The 23,774-nt window shown below is 51.1% G+C and overlaps 1 protein-coding gene across 3 annotated transcripts in view; it reads right to left on the bottom strand.

Moving 5' to 3' along the window:
* SCARA5 (scavenger receptor class A member 5) overlaps positions 1–23,774 on the bottom strand; it is a 117,875-nt gene that overhangs the window by 23,581 nt on the left and 70,520 nt on the right. For all 3 annotated transcript variants that reach the window (XM_057549387.1, XM_057549386.1, XM_057549388.1), the window contains exons 5-7: positions 16,354–16,434; positions 14,192–14,290; positions 12,209–12,265 (exon numbers count right to left, since the gene is read on the bottom strand). In XM_057549387.1, the coding sequence (XP_057405370.1) occupies positions 12,209–12,265; positions 14,192–14,290; positions 16,354–16,434 (237 nt within the window). The remainder of the gene's footprint in view (positions 1–12,208; positions 12,266–14,191; positions 14,291–16,353; positions 16,435–23,774) is intronic.

The following is a 23,774-nucleotide window of genomic DNA, read 5'->3' as shown; positions in this document are numbered from 1 at the left end:
ACCTACCTTCTTCTTAAAATGGGTAAAATGGCGATGGTTGGGAGCAATCGCACATGTCAAAGACTTGGCACACCGCGGGCAACCATTACTGTGAGCTCCACCCCCGGTCAGCCAGCACTTCGCCCGGAAACATGTGGGTCAGCTCTGAGACGTCTTCATGAGTTGCTGAGGATGGCCTGGGTACCAGTAGCCCCATCAGGGGTGTATCCTTGAAAGGCTCGTTGCAAAGCAAGCCTGCTGCCTGGGGAGCGGGAGCAAGGAGGGGCTCATCCCTCCAATTGGATTAATCTCCTCCTAACTTCCTCTGCTCTCCCCAGGGCTCAGTTCCTGGCTTCTTAGCATATTAGGGGAGGGGGACAGGGGCGTCGGCAGAAGACTGGCTCCTGCTGTCAGCAAGTTTCTGCTCACTAATGCAAGCTGGATGTGATTCGTTAAGCAAGGCCATTCCGGAATGGTCCAGGAATGTGAAGCCAGGGCTGAGGCCATTCTGGGGCTCCCAGCACGTATCTAATATGTGGGGATTCTTTTCTAAAAAACAAATATCTTTGCTCTCTTTGCCTTGTAAATGTAGATGTAGGAAAAGCAAGGTCTTAGACAAAGCAGGCTGGGTCTGCTCCAGATTCCCCTGCTTTGGCGTTGAATGCCTGAGCCCCAGAGCTGGAAGGGACTCTGGATGTTGGCCTTGAACCCCCCCTCCCACTTCAAATACAGGATTCCTCTCCACTCTATACCAGGCCTGACAGCTGTTCATTCTGCCTCTGGGGATGGAAGGGAACTTGACAGTATCTCTTGGGAATCCATTCCAGGATTTTAAAACCAACATCTGGTTTCACTCACAGGGCGCTGGCATCTCTGGAGGGCTCCAGTGTTTTTTTCATCCAATTACTCCCTACCTTATTTTACTCTATTTGCTTTGGGTTTCAGGGTTATAATTGGGGGGGCGAGATGCAGAATATCTTCCTCTTTCTCCAGCATCTGGTGGGAGCACAGCCGAGGGAGTGGCTGCATTATTCAGCCTCTCAGTGGGTCCGGGAGGACAGCTTAATGACCAGTAGCTACCATCTCGGAACTGGTTTCCAGGGCTGGGGCAGCCTTAGAACTACCCACTGCCTGTGGGGCTTGTCTGCACCTGGCTCAGAGCCGCCCCAAACCCAGCACAACAAAGGCAGGTCCTGGGTGCTGCCCGGGAGAGATTTCAAGTCAAGGGCGGACGGTGAAGGGAACCCGTGTACACTCAGTCCCCACGACATGTCAGGCCCCGTGCAGTGCTCACGCACGCCTTTGCTCACTTACTGTTCACAACAGCTCCATGAGTTAGTCATCATGACCCTCGCTTAACAAAGGAGAAATGGGCCCACAGAAGTCAAATAACTTGCCTAAGGTCACACAGCTGCTCCGAGGTGGAGCCAGGGAGAGCAAAGGCCTTTCATTTTCAAACCACAGAGCCAACTGTCAGGCTGAACACTTCAGACAAATATTTAATAACAGCCCACCCCATATGTAAAGTACCTTTCATCTATCTCCCAGCAGCCCCCTGGGGCTGTAGGAATTCGTGTCTTTAGGAGTAAGGGAAAGAGCCTGGGACTTAAAGCAGTGGTTCTTGGCCCTGGGCTTCATGTAAGAATCACTGGGGTGCTTCAAAATCTACCAGCGGGGAATTGGGGGAGGGACATTTTTGAACAGTTGGCAGGTAGTGGAAATGCCCAGCCAGGGCTAGAAGCACTGTTGGAGAGGATGGATCTGGGATCAAGCCTGGGCTACACGACTTCACAGTAGTCAGGTCATCTCCTCCAGGAGGGCCTCCCTGACCTGTGGCCCCCATATGCGCTTCCCACAGATGAGAAATAGTCCAGCACCGCTCCCTCGGCCAGCCCGCATGCCCCACCATTGGAAGGTCCCAGGAAGTGACAGGCATTCAGCATCCTTGTGGTTCCCGGTCGCAGCCCCACTTGCAGGCAGAGACCTAGCACATCGCCATCAACAAATGGTACTAAATGAGTGAGTGGTTGAGGGGCTCTAGGAACAGAACTGATCCTTAACTACCCCAGAACCTGCTTGGTTGTGCATCAGAAGGGCCCAAAAGCCCAGAGAACTTTGCTTCTCAAGAGAAGAGAGGAGGAGAAACCCAGCATAATACTGAAACCTCATAGCTCCTTTAGGTGTATTTATCCTGCCTTCCAGGCCCCGCCAAAGCAAAACAAGTTGAAAGAAAGGAGGTTGTGGGGAATAGAAATAAACACATGGGGCTGGGAAAATAGGCTCTGATTCTCTGCAGCTGCAGAGTAGAGACCCGGTGATAATCTAGACCAGCTGCCCTTTAAGGAAGTTGAACTTTTCTTCTCCTGTGAAGAAAGAACTCCCCATGCCCCCAGCCAGCCTGCAGCACAAGAGCTCTGTGCCTGCCTAGACGGGGCACTGCTCTTTCCCCTGACATCCACAGGAAATGCGGTCTGAATGGGAAGGACAGGAGTCATCCCACAAGCCTAAGGAATTTCTGGTCAGGCTGGAAAAGCGATGCTGGAGGGCATCGATTTTAAAATGTGGTCTGGCCTGTGGGTGCACTTTATAAAATGCTATTTCCTAATGGCAATCTGCTCTAAATATGGTGATGTATGCCTCTTCAAAGAACTTTTGTTAGACGGTCTTATTTGATCTTCGCAGTCCTCCTCTGGGGGTGGTGGGCGTGATACCCATTTTACAGATGAGAAAGCTGAGACTCAGAGAAGGAAAGTGACTTTCTCAAGGTCACAGGATAAAGTGGCCACATCTGGGTCTCCAGCCCCACAGGCCACTGTACTGTGTCTTTCATTGGGGGTCACATGGGGGTACTCGGGACTTTACTGGACAGAAGGAATAGCAGAAATATCTCCCAATTATCACTGTACTTCTTATGCTGGATTCTTTTTCTTAACTGTTGACTCTCCCATTGGTCTCCCCAACTCTCTTACATATTCCTTGGAAACCAGGAGTTTGTCTTGGCTGATTTTGTTCCTCTAATGCCCTAGCCATGGTTGCCTGGCTCCTAGCAGGTGTTCAATGAAAATGTGTCTGATCAAATAATAAACGAAGCACTTTCCCTGACCAGTCCTGAAGCAGAGGCTCACCCCATCACAGTGGGAGGAGGTTGCTAATGCCCAGAAGCTCTGCTTGGAGCTGGATTTGTAGGAATTTACTGGGCGGCCTGGGTGGAGAGGTGAGTCTTTTGCCTTGCTTTTGCTCCTGGGCCTCTCAAAGGGCAGTGAGGGGTCATAGAGGGTCAACAGGCCTTTAGGACTAGAAAGAAATGCTGTAGAGCTGGGAGAAAGGCCATGATCCTGAACCCTCATTTTGTCACGGGTATAGCTGAGAGGAAGTGCTGATGTTTACACAGCATCCCTCTAAAGCCTTCACAGACCATTGCCTTACCTCCAGGGCTCATGACCAAGACTGGTGGCGTTTCCTAAGAAGGCTCTTTCACACCCTCTGGCTTCGTTCACCGTGTCCCCGCCCTGCCCTGTTTCCTCTCTCTTGGTTCTGCTCTCTTCCAAGTTCAAGGTCTGAGACCCCTGGCTGGGATGCTTCCCCATCTGCATATTCTAAACCCTTGAAGACAGACCTGCTTGTATACTGGGTCCACCACTTTCTAGCTCTCTGACCTTGGGCAAGTAATTTAACCTCTCAGAGTAGTTTCCTCATCTGTTTAAATGGGATAATGACACATACCTTCAAGAGTTCTGAAATACAAGGAGCTCGGGGACCGGGGTGGTCAGTTCTCAGTAAATAGTACTGAGCTCAGTATTAATTCCCAAGGATGGTGCTGGCCACTGCAGCAAAGGACTCGCCCAGCCTTTGAGTCGGTGAAGCATCAGCCGTGACCTCCCCCGACCATAGCATCCACAAGACCTCCCGGGATGTCCACAGGCTTTGCCTACCTCTTTGTTCCATCAGAATTCCACAACGGCACTCTTTAGAAGAGCGGCTGAAATCCAGCGCTAGGGGAAGTAAGTCCGTCTAGACCACTGTTTCCAAGTACACCCCACGGGGGTTTTCCACAGGCAAAGGACTCGAGAGGAAGTGGAGCCATGAAGTTAATGCAGTGGCAGCTAACTCTGATCCAGCTACATCAAGAAGACTCGGCAGCGGGGACCTCCCGGATTTCATCTAGTGCCTGCAGCACGTTTACCACCCAACCTAAAATGAGTGAGTGCGGGGTCACGGGGATTACGCACAATTCCTGAGTTGGTTGAGTTGCTTTCTCAATAAACAGTTCAATCATTCCTGGTTTTAACGTACGTCTCAAAACTTCCCTCGTACAAAACCCACATCAAAGGCCAAAACTTCAATTCTTCAGTGGTTCCAAGGCATTGTTTTTGTAGAAAATGCCTCTCTCGCCCTCCATCTGAGGTTTGTATTCCTACAAGTTTTCTTTAGGGCAGATCCCAGAAACCGATGCCTGTTGGCCAGGGAGTCGAGGGTGCTGTGGTCCTGGGGGCCCCCGGGAGGATGGGCTGAGCAGTGTCAGCTGAGTGTGGGTCATGTGAGACGCGCAGACGGTGCTGACACGCTCCCTGGCTCACTCATCATAAAAAGAACAGGTGCTTAGGGGACGGACTGGTTACCTCCACCTACAAGAGTAATGCCCACCGGCCTAACAGTTAAAAGCAGCAAACCTCTCCAAGTGCCGCTTCAGCACTTGGCCACTCACTTTTGACATAAACGCCAAACACTGGCTTGTTCATTTTTCTCCCCCTGGCCCTCAGCGGGCTCCTGCGTCCGTTCACTCAGCATCTATGTATCTAGAGTACAAATACTAGCGGGCCTGTTAAGGACCTCCTAGCATCCTCTGCTGCTCAGTGAGAGCGTGGATTCTCCAAGGGGGCTGCGTTGCCCCAGGGCCCAAGCTGCAGCTCTTCTCTCTCCGTTTTACAAGCCGGGAGTGTCTGTGGATCTTAGACAGCACACCTCCCCTGCCGCACTCTCCCACTTCGCCCCCTGGCTTCTTAAAGGAGCCAGCCCTTGTGTTTTTCCAGGCCTTCCTGGATCTATTTGAAGCCATCAAACCAAGGTCAGCTTGGGTTCAGCGGAACTGAGCTGCTTTCTGGGCAGAGCGATTTGAAGCTCTCCTGGAAGGGGTCACTAGGAAGCTTTCAGGAAACGTCACTGGATTGGTTTTTGGAAGGCTTAAGGTAGGCTCTTGGCAAAGCGGGGTCCGATCCCATCCTTTGCACAGAATGGGGGTTGAAAAGAGGAAATTGTGGCCGGAGAGGCTCAGCGAGTGGCCTCAGGGCCACACGGCCGGGTCAGGAGGGGACTCGGATCTCAGGACGGCTGCTCCACAGCCCGCCGTCCCCGCTTCTTCTCAGGAAACGGGGGTTTCTGAAAAGCAGGCCTTTCTCAAAGCAGAGCAGCTCTGCGGAGCGCAGGAGCAGAGGCAGCGGGGAAGCCCGGACCTGAACGCGGACCTTCCCGTCGGGGGAAGGGCCAGCCTGCCAGGTGCCGGCTTCGGCTGAGGGGCTGAGGGCCATCAGGGATGCCTGGGGCTCCACTGTCACGGCCTGGGTCCTGGCTCTAGTCTGGTTCTCCGCTTGGCCGGTCACCTCCCACTGTTGCCACGTCACACCCTGCTTAGAGCCCGCCCGGGTCGCCCAGAGACCAAGCCTGCGTTCCTGCGCACAGATCCCTGAATAGCCCTCTGGCCTTAGTGTTTGTTCCTTGCCCCTCAAACCTCTGCTGTACCAAACACTCTGGGTTTATCACACAGCGCTCTGCCGTTCCATGCGCAGTTCCCTTTACCTGGAGTTTCTTCACCTTCTCCAGGCACCGGCTGGACACCAACTTGCCCTTCAAGACTTGGGTCAAAGACACCTCACTGAGTGACTCCCTTTGTATATTCACCTCCTAAAACCCTCACCATTCTGTCCTAGGATTGTCACCTGCCAGCCTGTGAGCTCCTCAAGGTGAGGCCAGGCCTTCCTCATCTGGGCTGCCCAGCCTTCAGCCAGAGCCTCACCTCCAGCGAAGCCGCCGAGAATGTTCGCTAAATAAGTGAATAACCGACGCTCTCTTGCCTAAACGTTTCCTTCCTGCCACACATGTACCTCTTCTCTAGGACAAAAGTGAGGGCGGCCCCCTCGCCTTCTCTTGCCTTGGCCCCCTTCCAAAGCCAGCTCCGTGCTGTGCTGGCCCGCTTTCTGACCCGCGGGCTTCGGGCCCTGCCTGCCCCTGCTCAGTTTTCATCTGGTTCCCAGGGCTCCTCATTTTCCGCATCCTTGGGCTCATTTCTCTCTCTGGGGCGTCCCCCGCTCTGCTCCAGCCAGAGACAGTGTTTGCTGTGGGACAATTTTTCTCAGTGAGTCTTGTGTGTCTGTGTATTTTCAGTCACCAGACATAAGCGTAGGGGGAGAAACATTTAAAAACCACTTTTCCATCTCCACCCACCCTGTGATGTTTGCATCTGTCAGAGATTCACTATGTGAGGATAAAAGAAGGGACAAAGGAAGGCACAATCGCATAGTCATGAAGAATGCGAAACGCCCACGATGGGGGAGGCTTCACTGGCAGAGGCAGAGACCCCCATCCCCGGTGTGAAAACTTTAGTCTGGCCTATCCCAGAGCCACCAAGGCGGGGGAGGCAGTTAAGGCTTGGCGAAAGAAAGAGCGAACTCTGAGACGGGGAAAAGTCTTTCAAAAGTAACTGAGCATCTAAAAAATACAGCAAACTAGTGAATATAACAAACAAGAAGCAGTCTCAATGATAGAACAAACCAGTGGTTGCCAGTGGGGAGAGGGAAGGGGGAGCGGTAATACAGGGATAGAGGATGAAAAGGTATTAGGTATAAAATGGGCTACAGGGGGCTTCCCTGGTGGCGCAGTGGTTGAGAATCCACCTGCCAATGCAGGGGACACTGGTTCGAGCCCTGGTCCGGGAAGATCCCACACGCCGTGGAGCAACTAAGCCCAGGCACCACAACTACTGAGCCTGCGCTCTAGAGCCCGCAAGCCACCGCTACTGAGCCCGCGTGCCACAACTACTGAAGCCCACGCGCCTAGAGCCCATGCTCCGCAACTAGAGAAGCCACCGTGATGAGAGGCCCGCGCACCTCAACAAAGAGTAGTCCCCGCTCGCCGCAACTAGAGAAAGCCCGCGTGCAGCAATGAAGACCCAACGCAGCCAAAAATAAATAAATAAATTTATAAAAAAAAAAAAGGGCTACAGGGATGTATTGTACAGCACGGGGAACAGAGCCAATATTTTGTGATAACTGTAAATGGGGGATAACCTTTAAACATTGTGAATTGCTTTGTTGTACACCTATAACTTATATGATGTTTTACATCAACTATACTACAATTAGAAAATCAATTTAAAAAAAGGGAGCATTGCTAAGGAAGAAATGAGCGCTTTCATATTAAACCCACTAAGGATGGTAGCCCATGAGGACCCCATGCTGACCCCCATGTCAAAGGCCAGAGAGAAAACAAGAATAAAAGATAATCGAAGATGGTAGCAGAACTGGTAGTAGGCTCCAGGGAGGACAGACCCGCCTTGTGTCCTGGCTCTGCCCCTGATGAACGCCGGCGGCTCTGGGCGGGTTCCTTATCCTCTACCCTCAGCCTCCTCATCTCTCCAACAGGGACATCATTATGCCTCCTGAATAGGAAGGACTGGAGAATTAAGTGAAATGTCAGGCACAGAGACTTTACTCCCCAGAGTACCAGGTGCAAGTTGGTGAGCAGTCTTGCGTGAGTGGTTAGTTTTTCTTGGAAGTGTGGTTTACTTTTAAACCATGTTGTTGCTGGGGCATTAAAGTTGTATAAGGAATAAGATGTACACGCAGTTGAGTTCATAAAGAAATATGATTATACATAAAAGGTCCAGTAGCTCTGTCTCTCAGGCCTGAAAGAATGCTATCTTCTGGTGCTCAAACAGGTCCCCTGGGGCACCCAGTGCCGCCAATTCTAGGGACAGGGGTGGGCGGAAGGGAATTCACGGACTCCAAAGGACTGTCTTTGCATCCCTTATTCTCAAACAGAGATAGAAGGAATTTCGTGGCGGTCCAGTGGTTAGGACTCCACGCTTCCACTGCAGGGGGCACGAGTTGGATCCCTCGTGTCGGGTAACTAAGATCCTGCGTGCTACGCAGCGCACCCCCCCCCCAAAGTGAGTACCTGTTAAAACAGAGATAGAGACATCTCAGTAGCAATGGGAAAAAAAAAAAACTGTCTAGAAACCACCATCCTGATCATTTATTTTGAGCTTATACTGCATGCTGGGGTGCCCACTGGTTCCCCGCCCCCCACCAAACACACACAAACCTACTTCCCTAAATATTGAAAACACACACAAGGTGTTAAACATTTTTCAAGTTTTCTGAGATGCAACTGATAGCTATCAACAAGCCCTGGCTTGGAATTTACCCCTGGGTCATTCTGCATACTTTTTTCCACGTGAAACCAAATTGAGGAAACATATTTACACAATCTGAATTTATATCCTGCTTGAAATTCATGCTGTAGGGCTTAAACAAGACTGGATCCTTTATCCACCTCTTAGCTGCAAAATACTATTTATTTTTCTTGCAAATGGACCATATATGAGGGTAAAACAAATGTCTTTCTGTCTTGAGATGTGTATATGTAACTTTTTTTTTTTTTCCTGGCGAAACTCTCAAAAGCCAAACATCTAACAGAATGACTGATATCACCCTTGCCTGAAACAAACAACAACAAAAAACCTTTACCTCGTATATAGCACAGGGAACTCAATACTCTGTAATGGCCTATATGGGAAAAGAATCTAAAAAAGAGGGGATATATGTATATGTGTAACTGATTCACTTTGCTGTACCCCTGAAACTAACACAACATTGTAAATCAACTATGCTCCAATAAAAATTAAAACAAACAAACACCTTTACTTCCCATCAAGCAGAAATCAAGAGCTCTGTATTCTAGCCCCAATTTGGCCATGACCTAGCTGGGGGACTGTGGGAATTCTCTCCAGCTCTCTGTTCAGAGGACCGGTTGGGTGGGCTCAGGGGTGGGAGAGGAGTTGGTCTGAAACACCATCCAAACCCTATGACTCTAAAACCCTATGACTCCAGGCCAAAACATGGGTAAACAATTACAAGATCTTGTTCTGAAAAATATTTTAATATTTACTTAAAACAGGGGTCCTGAGAAGTCTTTTCCGTAACGCCCTCTTCAAAGGAAAACCCCTAATTTCCAATTCTGACCTGAGGCTGGGGTCTTTGTTGTTTTTCTCATCAATCCCTTTAATGTAGTAACATCCCCACCTGCTGGAGCTTTAGGATTTTGCTGCTAAAGGTGGGAGGTGTTTGGTAAAGGTTCCAGGCCTTAGGCGCAAGCTGGGTTCCCAGAGGAGAGTTCCTCCTCCACCATATCCTTTCTTGAAGGAGGGTGGAGCCCTGTGCTGAGAACTCCTTCTTCCCACCCGCTGGATCTCACGGTGGGGCTGCCCTGGGCCCAGGGAATGACTAAGAACCCCCCAGAAGCGGGCACTCAGCCTGGGTCAGAATTTCCGCACTCTTCTGAAAGATGATCCCTGGCTCCTTCTCCAGAACCTCAGTCCCAGGGATCCAGTGAAGGCCTCTGGGACCAGAGTTCCTTAGAAACCTAAGCAGCAGTCTGACTACAGTGGGTTTGGCATGCGCAGAGGCAGGGCAGGGGGCAGAGGCCATGGCAAGGCCCAGGTCTCAGCCCTGAACTGCTTCAGCGGCCCCCCTTCAGCCTCAGGCCCTTCCATCCATACCTCCAAGTGGAGGCATCTCTAGGGGGTTTAAGGAGCCCAACTCTCCTCTTCAAGACCAGGGGCCTGAGCTCTCATTCCAGAATCAGAGAAGGCCGAGGCCTGGGTTTTCCGTCCAGCCTCTGCCTTGGGTGTCTCCTCTCCCCATTCCAGGCCTCTGAGAATGGGACATGGACGGATGGCCGTCCAGCCTGGTGGTTCTGCGATCCCCGTATGTGTCCCTTGTGCCTCCCACGCTGTGTACGGCCGCCTGTCGATGGGGCCGTCCTTGTCCCCACTTTCCAGCTCCATCACCAATGGAGACACCTTGGGGTCTTGTCAGGGGGCTGTTATGTGAGCTCTGGCTCCAGGGAGGGCACAGCGTCTTCAGGGCAGTCCCCGAGGAGGGGCCATCCAGAGCTGACACGGGCCTCTTGCGGTGCAGTCAATAGGCTCCGGGGTCAAGTGGATTAGCTGCCCTTCCCCAGGCTCCCCACCGGTGCCGGGCGGAGCGCCCCCAGGTGGCTCAACTCCCACCCCCCATCCCCCCCGCCCCCACCACGCACACACACACTGCCCCTAGCCTCAGAGCCCAATCCCAGTGCAAAGCCCACCCAGCTGGGCCCACAGAGGCAAGGAAAACAGTGACGTGAGCATCCCTGGGGTGAATGGCGTCTGACAACCATCACCTCTCCCAGGTTTGGCTCGCTCAGACCACCCCATCCTCTCGAGTCAGCTGGAGAACAGCTGTCAAAGAGTCCTGACAAGCACCCCTGGGTATGTGGGCAGCGTTTCTGATTCCCCTCTCAGAGGTTATCTTTCCGCAGTCCCTCCCTTCCTGCCACCCCATCAGGAGTTATCTATTTCACACAGCTAAATGGCAAGGTCCTTCTCAGCTGCATCGGCAGCATTCCGTCAGAAGCCAGTCAACAAAGAGCAGCAGAAGGCAGCATTCAAGAGACAAAGTACTGGTGCCCAGCCTTAGATAACTGTGAGTCAGATCTATCACAGACACCCTAATCAGATCTAGACTCCCTTCCTTTGCCTTCGAAATTTTCTTTTGGCTCCTGCAGGGTCCAGCAGATCTCATCTAGCCGGGACGCTCCCAGTTAAGCCTTGGCTATCCTTGGAAGGGACTCTACACAATGCTAGAAAGACTGCGAAGCACGTAGATTGCTTTGTGGATTACAGCATCTAAGGTACGGTGGCCATGTGGAGTCCGGGTAGACACAGGCATACCTCCTCCTCAGGTACACCCGTCACTTTAGAGCAACAGAGAGCTGTCACGTACACTTTTCCTCTTTGATCCTTAATCACTGCCCTGGGAAAGGAAAGGGTAGAGGAAGTAGGAGGCAAGTTAAAGTTTCAGGGACCTTGGAGAAGGGCACTATTCAATAGCAAGGTCTCCGGGTCCTGCATGGCTGGGATGGAAATGTCATTTTAAGGACCCACTGAAACCGAAGATCAGCCTTCAAGAAACCCTCAATCTGGGTCCAAAGTGTGCATCTACAGTGGTATCTGTCCCTTTCCCCAGGCCCAGGCTTCTTAGGCAGCCCCACACCGGGGCCCAGATGCCCTAGAAGTGGGTAAACTGCTTGAGCCTTCACCCAGATGGCAGCATTTCAGAGCCCAACAGATACTATATGGTGGTATTTTTTGGCATCTTGGCTAGGAGACTCTATTCATTGAAACTTGGCTGGGAGGCTCGCTCTTTTCTGGCACTCCCTCCAAGGTTCTACATGTAGCCCTTTGTAGGGGAAACAAACCCTGGAAAAGAGTATCATAACTAGATAAGCTGGCTTCCCTTGTAAACATTTTAGGAAGGACCCTCGTTGGAAAGACGCCCATTCCTGGCCTCGGTGGTCTTCCAAATAATGAGACTTCCAGCATCACTGCTCAGTTAGTGGCAGAGGAGGAAAACAAACAGGATTCTGCTTCGCCTCTACACCTTTCTCCATGAGGTCTTGCTGAATTTCAACAAGGTCAGTAACTGAATTTTAGCAAGCATCTCCAATGATGTAAGTCTGTCTAAATTGGTGTATTACACAGGATAATAATAATAAACACTTACTGAGTGCTAACCACCTGTTACATGGGTTAACTCATTTAATTCTCTACAATGACTCTATGACATAAGAATGCTTCTTCTCCCCATTCTATAGATGAGAAAACTGAGGCACACATTACATAGTGAGGCGGTCGGAAGGGAGCCCATGAAGTCTGCCTCCAGTCCCTCCCACACAACCACTGGGTTTATACCATGTCTGGAAACGTGGCCTGTGCCCCTGGGGTATAATTCTCTCTTGCTGGATCAGCTGAGCCCTGGAGTGGACAGGGAGCTCCTTTGACATGGGAGCCCCAGCCTCCCATGGGGAGCTCCCATGGGGGCTCCAGCCTCCAGCCACCGAAACTTGGGTTGCTTGGGCAACAGCTACACCTGTGCTGACACAGAATCCAGTGACCCCAACAGAATTTCCTTACTGGCATCCCCTGTTCTGTCTCCTTTCTCTCCTTTCTCTCCTTTTGGGCCTCGGTCACCTGAAACAGAGGAGGAAAAAGGGCATTAGAAATGGAAATAAATCCTAATTGTAAATAAAGTCTTACCTGCAGGTAACATTAACCCAAGACCAGAGAAATCCTCAGGGAGGAGCCCGCAGCCCTGGAGGGCATGCATGGCTGAAAGGGTAAGAGCTTGGGCCAATTATGTTGCCTATTCTGGTCCCCCTTGGAAGCAGGGTGGTGGGCACCAAGCTGAGAAGTTTCATTCCCTCCTAACTAAAGCACAGAGGAGCAGCGCAGCACAGACTAAAGGAGTACATGGTATCCCACAGGAAGAAGACAAAGCAAAGATATTCCTATTAAACAGCCGAAGTTTCAGAAGCCCAAATCCAAGGTTGTTCTAATAAGCACGGAAAGAGAAAAGGAAGGAGGGAGGGTCTTCAGTTACAAAGGGAGAGACATAGGTTCTACGTCAGGCAGATTTATCAGTGGAGGAGGCTATAAAACACGAGGGAGAGTTTCCAGGGAATTGTGGAATTTCCTTCCCAGGATATGGTTAAAACAACAGAGCTTTTTTCTCAGCTAGCATCTCACTCTACAAAGAAGTAGAAGGGTCCTGACACCACTCAAGGGGACATTAAAATGACCAGGGAATTCCATCCAATTGCCTCCAGAAAGATATCTGCAAATCAAAAGCTTATGGCATATTCTCTCATGAAAAAAAGCAAGCCAGCAAGTTCCAGGGGAGGATGCCTCATGTGTTCCGAGTTTTGAAAAAAACAAAAGCAACCATATATGTAAATACGAATGTGCTTGGAAAAGGGTCTGGCAGGATGTACTCCAAAGTGTTTACAGTAGTTATTCTGAAGAATAAGCGCTTAAGAGACCTAGCGGGAAGGCACTCACTTTTTACTTTATACATTTCTGTATTGTTAAATTGTTTTCAATAAGCATGTGCTGCTTTTGCAATGTGTTTTAAAGTCGATTTTTTAAAATGTGGATCATAAAAGGAAGGAAAACCTCAGTCTGTTTAATCACCAACCAGAAAGTAGAATAAAAGTTCCCAGGGATCCTAGATTAAGACGTCATCCTAGATGTGGGGTGGGAATGATTAATAGTACTTTTCTTTTTCTTAGTTTTCATTTTAACAAGTGAGAGAGCCTGGGGCAAGAGTGTCAGAGTTCCTCTTCTTCTTCTGCAATGGTGCTAAGAGGTCTGGACACTCTTGAAATGAACGTGGAAAGATGGGACTGACTATAAAGTGGGATTCCCTGAGAATGAACGAGATGACTATTAATGGGAAGGAAAAAAAGTCAGAAGAAACACTATTGGCAATGGAAATCTGAGGATTGATTAAAGTTTTAAATATTTGGGGAACAAAAAGAATATGAGGGAACTGTGAGGAACCTGGCAGTATTAGGGGAAGGGGGCCATCCTGGGTCTGTGTTTCTCCTGCAAGCCCGCTCTCCTGGCCTGGCTTCCTCTGGTTACATCACCTAGCTGCAACCAATAGTAACACTCCCTTGCGTTTCTACAGCGCTTTGGAGTTGACTGTGTTTTCACTCATATACATTCCATGTAATCCTCATGACAGCCCTGTGAAATACGGTGTCACGAGGCTCGCTAGTTTGGGGATGAGGAAACAGGCTTAACGGGAATTCCCTGGGCAGTCCGGTGGTTAGGACGCGTGCTTCCACTGCAGGGGGTGCGAGTTCCATCCCTGGTCGGGGGCGGGGGCGGGGGGGGGGTGAACTAAGATCCCGCAAGCCCTGTGGTGCGGCCAAAAGAAAAAAAAAAAAAAGGAAAAGAAAACAAACTGATGCCTAATGAGATTAAGTGACTTGCTCAAGGTCACTCAGCTTGTCAGTGGAAGAACTAGAACTTGAACCCAGTCCACACTCCAGTGCTCACATTGGTGCACAGGGGCTGGCGGTGAGCAAGGGTGCGCAAGAGATGCGTTGTTACCTTTGAACCCACGCATGCCCATCGGTCCCATGGCTCCCAGCTTCCCTTCGTCGCCCTTGGGGCCAGGCAGTCCTGGGGTCCCTCTCTCCCCTGGCAGACCTGGGGAGACAAAAAGTTTTGGAGCCTCAGACTCAGAACTGGAAGGGCCCCCAGAGGCCATCGTCTGGCTCAGCCACAGGCCTCGACCATGCTCCTGCTGCCCCCGCTTCCTGATTCTTCTCAGGTAAAGATGCTGCAGAGACAGTGTCCAAAAGGTCAGCACAAACCCTCCCCGTCAGCACCTTTTATCCAGTGAGGCTGAACCCCTCCCCCCGAAAGGTCCAATTCTATTGTGAGTGATGGTGGAGGTGGCAACCTCATTCGGGAGCTGTCTCTATACCTCCAGCTTTGCTAGAGATTTAGACTTGCAAAATTTTTTTGAGCCTTTTGAATGTGGCAGGCACTGTTCTGGGTGCTTTCCATTACGTATCTTATTTAATCCTCCCCATAAACTGAGGTATTATTTCACCTGAGTTACCAATGAGAAAACGGAGGCCCAGAGAGGTTAGGTAACCTGCCCATGGTCACACAGCAGAGAGCGCTGGAGGCAGGGTCCTATCCTTGGTTGGCTGGCTTCATCTCAGCTGGATGAAAAGGGCTTACTGGTACTTGGGGTAGGAGGAAGATTAAATCACTCCCCATCCTATGTAAGACAAAACCAGAAAGGTCCCTTCCTTGTGGTAAACACAGGGAAGTGTAGAGAAGGGGGAGGTAGGCTGAAGAGGAGGCAGGAAGTCTGCAAGCTCACTAACTGGGGCAGACAGGCTGCTGTCACATCAGTCCCCAGGGCTCCTGGCCACAAGGCCCCGTGGCACTGGCTGCACGTCACCATGGAAAGCCGGAGTCAACAATGGTTTCGCCCAGCGAGGCCTCAGCCCTGGAGGCCTGACCTAAGCCCACAGTTATCTCTGCAAAGCAGGGCACTCTAATTCACTAATTAATTGTACTTTCCTGCTTCAAATGTTAGCTGGTTTCCTTTGGCCTTTTTCCATGACATGGAGAAATCTGTCTTGCACTTATGATTCCTCCGCCGTAAACATCAAACGGTTGGAAGAGGATGGGGGCCCCAAGAGGGTGGTAGCACCTCAGACGAGGGCTTGATTTCTTTATTTTTTTCCCTAATGCAACATTCCTGGAGCCCAACAGCCACGGCGTTGTGTGTCTCCTGCAGGATATGCCCAGGGACCCTGCATCCTGTCATTGACTAAGGCAGAACAGGAGGTTCCACAGCTCTGGGAGCCCCTGGGCATCCTTGATTCTGAGTTTAGGGAGCTGTGCTGAGAGGTGGAGGCCAGGAGTGGAGGCCAAGCCGTGGGTTCTGCCTCCACCAGCCTCTGCCTCTTCTCCTGTTCTCAGCCTCCTTAGAGATTTAGGAAGGGGGTGGTTTGGAGGTATAATTCCTGACATAAATAAGCCGACACCTTTCCCCCGATAAACCTCCCCTTTTCTTACATCACTTAGAAGACTCTACACTCCCTTAGAAAAACGCTGCTCACAGCAGAGGCTCGGGAATGGACAGGCTGGGATGCCAAATTTGGTAAAGTAACAGAACGGGCACTCCTGAGACGAGGCATTTAAGACAAACATACTCTTTCCAGAAGGCCCCAAGGTACCCTCCCCGCCAGCTATTGGACCTTCCGGGCTGTCACTAGTGCATGTAGCAGGGTGGAGAGGGCATGAGAGGGCAGGTATCTACTGACCGGGGCAGGTTCCGCAGGAGGCAGGGGGTCAGGTGCTGGGGACTCAGGAAACACTGAGGGGACAGAGCATACTTGATGGGCTGCTCTGGATCAGGGGACACCCTCAATACCTTCCAATGGCCCTGGGCACAGGGACCCTGACTCCTGGGGTGGGAAGTGGCTTCAAGGAGTTGTGAGCCTCGTGTGTACCCTTTTTCTTCAGGTCCTGGTACTCTCTATGGAAAAGGATTTGCTCCATCCTATTCTTATACCAATAACCTCTTAGTCTCTTAACAGAACAGGGCATCTGAAGCTGAGTTGATTGGGCACTGTCCCAAGAGCCCCATCACCGATACCAAAGAGAAAATAGAGGGTCAGGGATGGATAGCAGAGCCCCTTCCCTTCCTGGTACGTCCAGGTCCCTCCCAGGGGCCTCCCCATTACCTCGAAGTCCAGGTAATCCAGGGATTCCAGGCGTGCCTTCTTTCCCTTCATCCCCCTGATCGCCTTTGGGGCCCGGTGGTCCTGAAAGGGTTACAAACAGCACTAAGGTTAGAGGATGGCTTTCTGGAGTAGGTCACCTGTGGAGGAAACTCCCTCCTAAAAAGAGGAAGGGTCAGCATTATGCTTTGGAGGCACACAGGGCTCTATCTAGTCCAGCCGTGTGTGTGTGTGTGTGTGTGTGTGTGTGTGTGTTTGCACTGGGGAGGTAGGAATCAGGGAAAGCTTCCTGGAAGAAGTAACATCCAAAGTGAGATTGCAAGGAGGAACAGAAGGTGGCTAAGTAAAGAGAGGAGTGGGAGTGTGTTATGGACTGAATGTCTGTGGCTCCCCTAACCCAACACCAAATTCATGTGTTGAAGCCCCAACGTCCAACGTGCTGGTATTTGGAGACGGGGCCTTTTTGGGAGATGATTAGGTTTAGATGAGGTCATGAGAGTGGGGCCCCCATGATGGGATTAGCGCCCTTGTAAGAAGAGACCCCAGAGAGCACTCTCCCTCCCTCCCGTCCTCACGCTGGCACTGATGAGCATGCTTTCTCTGCCATAGGGGGGCACGGCAAGAAGACAGCCATCTGCAGCCAGGAAGAAGGCTCTCATCTGAACCCAACCCTCATCTCAGACTTCTAGCCTCCGGAACTGTGAGAAAGGAATGCTGTGTAAGCCACCCAGTCTGTGGTATTGTTACAACAGCCTTAACTAAGAGGAAAAGGGGAAAGTTCCAGGCTGAGGGAACAATTCCTATAAGAGCTTAAAGATAAGAAAGAGATCTGTGAATCATGATGGGATTAGAAACTGGGGGTGGGGGGTCCCATGATAGGATAAGAAGGGTGAGAAAGTGGAGGGTCCTGGAGGCCTGGTGTAAGTGTGTTGAATTTGACCCTGAGGGCACCAGAAGACACAGAAGGGGCCTGAGAGAAGAGTGTGGTCATACCTGCACACAAGGAAGACTGCTCAGGCTGCAGTGTTGGAAAGGGATTGGAACAGAGGGAAAGCAGAGGCAGGGAGGTCAAGGAGGAGGCTGCACCCCAGGTGAGAGGAGGCGGAGCCCTGTATTAAGGAAGTAGCCGTGGGGAGGGATGTGAGTGGCTGTTAGGAAGTAGAAGAGACAGACCTTGGCTAAACTAGGTGAAGGCAGGGGAGGCGGCCAGGATCAGGTTCAGATCTCTGGCTTGAGCACCTGGACGGAAGAAGAGGTTTCTAATCGCTCCTTAGCGGGGCTTCCTTCCAGGGCGAGGGTCCAGCACCATGGCAGGGATTCTAGCTTGTGTGATCAGATTCAGTCCCCACATGCTGGGTGTTGAGATTACACAGCCAACTAGCGAGTGAGGGAGCCGTGGTTTCAGCTCAGGTCTGCCTGGCCCTGTCCACCCTGCCTTGCTCCTCATGCTGGACCCCCTGCCATTCCCAGAACGCACCCGAACCTTCCCGCATGGCAGCCTGCTGTTCCCAGACTGGCGAGCCAGGGGGGGCCCTCCCCGCCAATCTCCTATGGCTACCTGCCCCTCAAGGATGCTCATGACCACCTTCTTGGCGAAACCTTCTCTGATCTATCATTCCTGCTGCAAGTGGGCACGGCCTGTTTGAATGCACGTCCTCGGTGCCACTTGACGTTTATCTCCCACTGCCTGGTCTTACAGTCACAGGAGTACGTGTTCTCTCTTTCCTAAGAGAATGGCCAGCTCCCTGAGACAAGACCACGTCCTTGACATCCTCGTACTGGCTGTGAAGATCCAGACTCTAAATTGCCCTGCACTGGCTGCTCGATGAGAGAAAAAAGAGGACCAAGGAAAATGCCCAAACTGTATTGCACTGGGTGGAAGTGTGTCCCCTCCACGTTCACGTCCACCTGGAACCTCAGAGTTTGACTTTCTTTGAAAACAGGGTCTTTGCAGATGTAATTAGTTAAGATGAGGTCAGATTGGAGTAGGGTGGGTCCTTACCCAATGACTGGCATCCTTATAAAAAGAGAAAGCACAGACAGCTGGGCAGAAGGCCAGGTGACCATGGAGGCTGAGACTGGAGTGACGTGTCTACAGGCCAAGGAACGCCGAGGATGGCTGGCAACATGAGAAGTTAGAAAGAGGCCAAGCAGGATCCTCCCCTAGACCTTTTAGAGGGAGCATGGACACCTTGATTTCAGACTTCTGGCCTCCAGAACTGTGAGAGAATAAATTTCTGTTGTTTTAAGCCACCCAGCTTGTGGTGCTTTGTTATGGCAGCCCTAGGAAACCAAAACACGTATACTCGCAGCACAGCAGTCATGTCTTGCACAATAAATATTTGATGAATGAATGAGTATATGAGATCAGAGGGTGTAAATACACACAAAACAGCCAGGTGGCCAAGATCAAGATGTACTGATACATTCCTAAAGTTGACACTGTCCGCAGACCCTAACCCAAGCTGACAGCTGTTTAAGAATTCAATGGCATGTGCACAGGGAAAAAAGTAATCAACAATTGAAAAATGCACAAATCATTGCACAATGACTTGTGAGTTACACAAATCATTTAAGGAGGACTGGGGTTTGTAGTCATCTACCTCTTTCCTAGGAAGCAAAGCAAAGTAAGACTGGCCATGTTGACCTCGGTTTTTGAACAGGAACTGCTGGGAACACGCCTAAGATTATACAGCAAAGAAAGACAGAGTACAGAAGCAAATGAGCTTTAACAATGCCCATTCCAACAATCTCCTGGCCAGGTCAAAGCTGCAGCAAAGGGAGCTGAGAGCGGTTCCTCGATCTCTTACGTCATGGGCTGTCACTGGGCTGTCAACCTCCCCCTGTCCCCAGTCCACTCCATCCCTTTTCACTCTTCTCTGCTCCCTCCCGGCCTCCCCATGGGAAACCCAGCACTCCGGGAATCAAGCAGGTCAAGGATACCATGGACCATGCCCTCCATTTGTTTTATTCGCTCTGATGTGGGCGTGACCCAACATATGGACCTTCCCGGGAGTCATTCTGGCAAAGAGAGGATGTTGCCCAGCGGCCTGACCCTGATGGTAAGGCATCAAGGTGGCAGAGGTCATTTGGAAGGTGAGGTTTGAGGATGGATATGGAAGATCTTAGGTTCAGGTCCTGGTTCTATAAAATCTAAGTAAAAAATCCCTTCCTCTGGCATTTGTAGTGAGGAATAAGCGAATTCAGTGACGCGGTGGATAGAAACAGTCTTGGGAAGCTTTGAGTGGCAAGGCCATCCCTGACCATCTGTACCTCACTTTTCGTAATGCTTCATCAGAACTATTTGGAGATGGTTATTCCAGGCTCTGAAATCACCCTGCCAATCCAGGGAGAGCCAGATCCAAAAAACATCCTACACATGGAGAGTTTTTAAGACATAACTAAGTGGTTAGTGAAGGCCTTTACTAGAGATTAACTGGGAAGAAGCTGGGGTAGACAGTTAAGGTGGGTGCTGATTTCCAAGCCTTAGTCATGTCCTCAGGTGGTACTGGCCCGGCCGACTCAGAAGAGCCTGGAATGCGGCCAGTCTGAGTCTCATGGGGCCATGCTGCCTGGAGCCCTGAGGACCAAGTGCTTCTTTAAAGCAGGGCTGCCCATGGGTCATGCACTCCTGGGATCTGACTTTTTGTCATTTCCTCAGGAATCCAGGTTAACGATCTGGAGCTTTCTTGGACTCCTCCCTTTCCTCTGCCCAGCCCCCTTCAAGGCTGTCATCCAGGTGATTCCCATGTCATGTGTCTAACTCCTTCCTCACTGCCTCACTCATTGGGGTCCTCCCAGCCTCCCTTCTTGGCTCCAGCCTCTCTCTCCAGCCCACCGCTGCTGTCTGATTAATCTCATCAGAATCAAGTGAACTCAGAGCCCTTGGAAGGCCCTCACACCATGAGGGGTGGGCAGCCCCCTCTGTTGGGGACCTTCTGAAAATCATTCCCAACCTGACCCCTTCTTCTGCAAACTCACAGCCTGATGCTTCTCGACACAAACTCTCTTCCACCTCAGCAGAAACGTTCTCCTTATGGTGTCCCCAGATACTAGCCAAATCTTTTCCTTTTTAAGAGGCCCATCACTCTCAGCCCTGAAGCTCACCTTCACACTCATCCCTCCCATCTCTGAGGGCACCAGGGCGGAACCCCCAGATCTCAGAACGGGAAGGACCCTCAGGCATCACCGTGTACAAACTCCTCAGGGGAGCGCCAGAGCCTGGGCAGGCCGCCCTGTGCCCACACGCCAGCCACTATCACTCCCCTCGGACTGTGGTCCCCAAGGAGGACAGGCCTAGCTAAAGGGCTGGAGCCCCACTCTCTGTGGCCCTGGGCCTCACATAGCACCTGGCACACAGGAGAGATTTCAAGGAATGACTTCCAGGCAGTCCTGGAAGCTGTTATGGTGTCAGTGGTCCCAGTGGTCCCCAAGATGAGCATTTTTTAAAATTTTTATTAAAGCATAGTTGATTTACAATGTTGTGTTAATTTCTTCTGTACAGCAAAGTGACTCACTCATATATATATAGATATAGATATAGATATACTCTTTTTCATATATGGCTTATCACAGGATATTGAATATAGTTCACTGTGCTATACAGTAGGACCTTGTTGTTTATCCATCCTAAATATAATAGTTTGCCTCTGCTAATCCCAAACTCCATCCCTCCCACATCCCCCTCCTGGCAACCACAAGTGTGTTCTCTACAACTGTGAGTCTGGTTTTGTTTCATAGATATGTTGATTTGTATCATATTTCAGATTCCACATATAAGTGATATCTTATGATATTTGTCTTTCTCTATCTGACTTACTTCACTTAGCATGATAATCTCTAGGTCCATCCATGTTGCTGCAAATGGCATTATTTCATCTTTTTGATGACTGAGTAATATTCGGACGAGCTTCTGAGCTTCTCAGCTTACGCCATCATGTCTCACCTTTTCTGCCACTGGAGCAGGCCAGGGCAGAGGTGGGCTGGGACAAGGGGAAGCACACTCCACTTCTCCTCAATCATGGAAACAGTCCAGAGCCCCTCCGCTGGGCTTCCGGTCCTGGGTGCCAGCCCCTCTCTCCCGCCACCTCCCACAGGGGCACTGGGAGTGGGAGGAGGCGGGGAGGGAACCTCCGGGCCCCGGGCCCGGGTCCCCCTCGGAGCCTGTCCACTGGTCTAGCCCACCCCCCACGCCACCCCCAGCACAACTCTGCCCTCGCTGGGCTGCCATGAGCCGCTCCAGCTGGAAGCATCTCCAGCACAGAACGAAGGATTTGGGACTGAGCATTTGGGAGAAACACCAGGATTCTTCTGGGGACCAGCCAATGGGGAGGGGAAAGCAATCTGCTCTCCCTTCCCGGATCCTGGAACGAGAGACGGGGTGGGGGACTCATGTGTGCCGGAATCCAGACAGGGACCTGCCAAGAACAAATGATCATGACAGCTGATGCCTTGGGCCCGAAGCCAGCAGAACCGTGACCAAGCTCGTAATGTAAACACCACTGCGGAACCACGCTAATCCTGGGGTGGCTGCCAGAGGTCAGGTCCCTGCTTCCATTGCCCTGATGTCACTGGGGCTCTGCATTCTCAGTGCTATGACGTTTACAGTATCAAGAGCTCTCTCACTTCATTTCATGCATCCTCTCTGGGACCCTGAGCGCGTGCACGGGGCCGTGGCCCAGCCTGCAAAGCCAGCTTCCTTCTGAGCCTCAGAGGCAGAGGGCTGGTGGGCAAGGCTGGGGGCAACTGCTAATTTCCACAGCAGGCGCTCCATTCCCCTCCCAGCAGAGCCCCCTGCAGCCTGCCCCGCGGTTGGGGAGGGCGCCACCAGTCCGTGCTTCCTAGTCCGTGGTGGGATAGAAACACCTCCGTTCACAGAGACACCCACCACCTTCAGGGGTGCACACCTCTGTGCACCAGAGACCAGGGCCCACCGTTCCCGCCTGGAACCCAAGACCCCATTCCCATTATGAACATTTGTTGAGTGAGACTCTCTACTCTACTAGATGGTGTTTTTTCTCAAAACAGCAGCCCACAGATCAGTTTGCTTTGTCCATTTGCTTTCATGAATTGAGAGATGGCTCTTCGAGCCCAGCCGAGGCACTGGCTGGGGATCTGATGTAGGCAAGTCCTTTCCCCTCTCTGAGCCTCAAGGGCCTCAACTACAAAATGAGGGGAGTGGACTAGGTGATTTCAGAGCCCTATTGTCACTCTAACCTTCTGTGAATCTATAAACACCCGTGTAGCGAACTGAGCCACCTGCATGTGGCTGGGGAGTCTTGCCTTCAGGCCTTTGCTCACACACTGCCCCCTCCTGGGATGCTTGCCCTCTCTGGTTAGCTTTCCCCCTCCTGGGATGCCTGTCTGATCATCTAAGTTCTCTGCTCCTTTCAGAGCCACAGAGAGATTTCAACAGACTTGATAAATGCTGAAAATCCAAAGCAGAAAACAGAAAGTCCCACTGTGAATGTACACAAAAGACAAACCCAGAGACAAAACTCATAGAAAACTGTGTAACAAAGTGAGAGAATGAAACCCTTTGGGGTCAAGCTCAAGAATAACGTAAACAAGCTCATATTTGAAAAATATACATAGTGGGGTATTTGTGGATTCTGAGCCAGGAAAGGGCAAAGTGCGTGCATGCGTGCGTGTGTGTGTGTGTGTGTGTGTGTTTAAAGACTAAGAGAGGAACTGAACAAAACTAGTAAAGAAACGCCACTCAGACAGCAATATAGAAATGCAGGAAAGCTTATCTGGTAAAACATCCCTTATCTAAAAGCCAGGGTAGAGTTTTGTGCTGTTGAAGTTGAATGGTAATTACATTCAGACATACCAAGCAGAACTCTCTTTAATCATACCAGTTGGGTCCCTAACAACCATGAGAGAGGGAGGTGGGAAGGGGAGACACCAGCCACAGTGGTGGTCCTGGGAGATATAGGGGCCGAATGGTCTTCATCTCTGAAGAGCCAGCAACCCATCAATAATGCCAAGCTTGAAGACTGGAAGGCAGGTCCGGGCAGAACCCAGATGAAACTTCAGTTCAAGGGAACTAAGTGTGAAACTTAGTTTCAGAACCAAAGAAAGACTGCTTAGAGGATACCACCGGAAGAACCATGGCAAATGCATGACCCAGAGCCGCTTCAGCCCGAGCCAAGGAGAGGGACTCAGAAATTAAAGAATCAGGATGTGAAACGTTCGGTGAGGCCAAAGAGGCCGCACCAGCAGGAAGCCTGGTGATGTCTGTTGACCGAAAGAAGAAGGAAGGGGGAGCACCTGGTAGGGCCTACCCCCAAAATACAGGAATAGACCCGAGGGACCACGCTCCCTTCTCACTTCATGGCTGCTAGCTGGTCTCTCTCCACCCCAGAAAGCACCACGGTCAGTGAAAAAACATGGTTTCTGAGCCAGAAAGACCCACGTTAAAT

This window comes from Balaenoptera acutorostrata, chromosome 6 (genome assembly GCF_949987535.1).
Source record: "Balaenoptera acutorostrata chromosome 6, mBalAcu1.1, whole genome shotgun sequence".
NCBI lineage: Eukaryota > Metazoa > Chordata > Mammalia > Artiodactyla > Balaenopteridae > Balaenoptera > Balaenoptera acutorostrata.
Note: the sequence above shows the minus strand (reverse complement) of the source record. Positions and strands in the feature narration are given on the sequence as shown.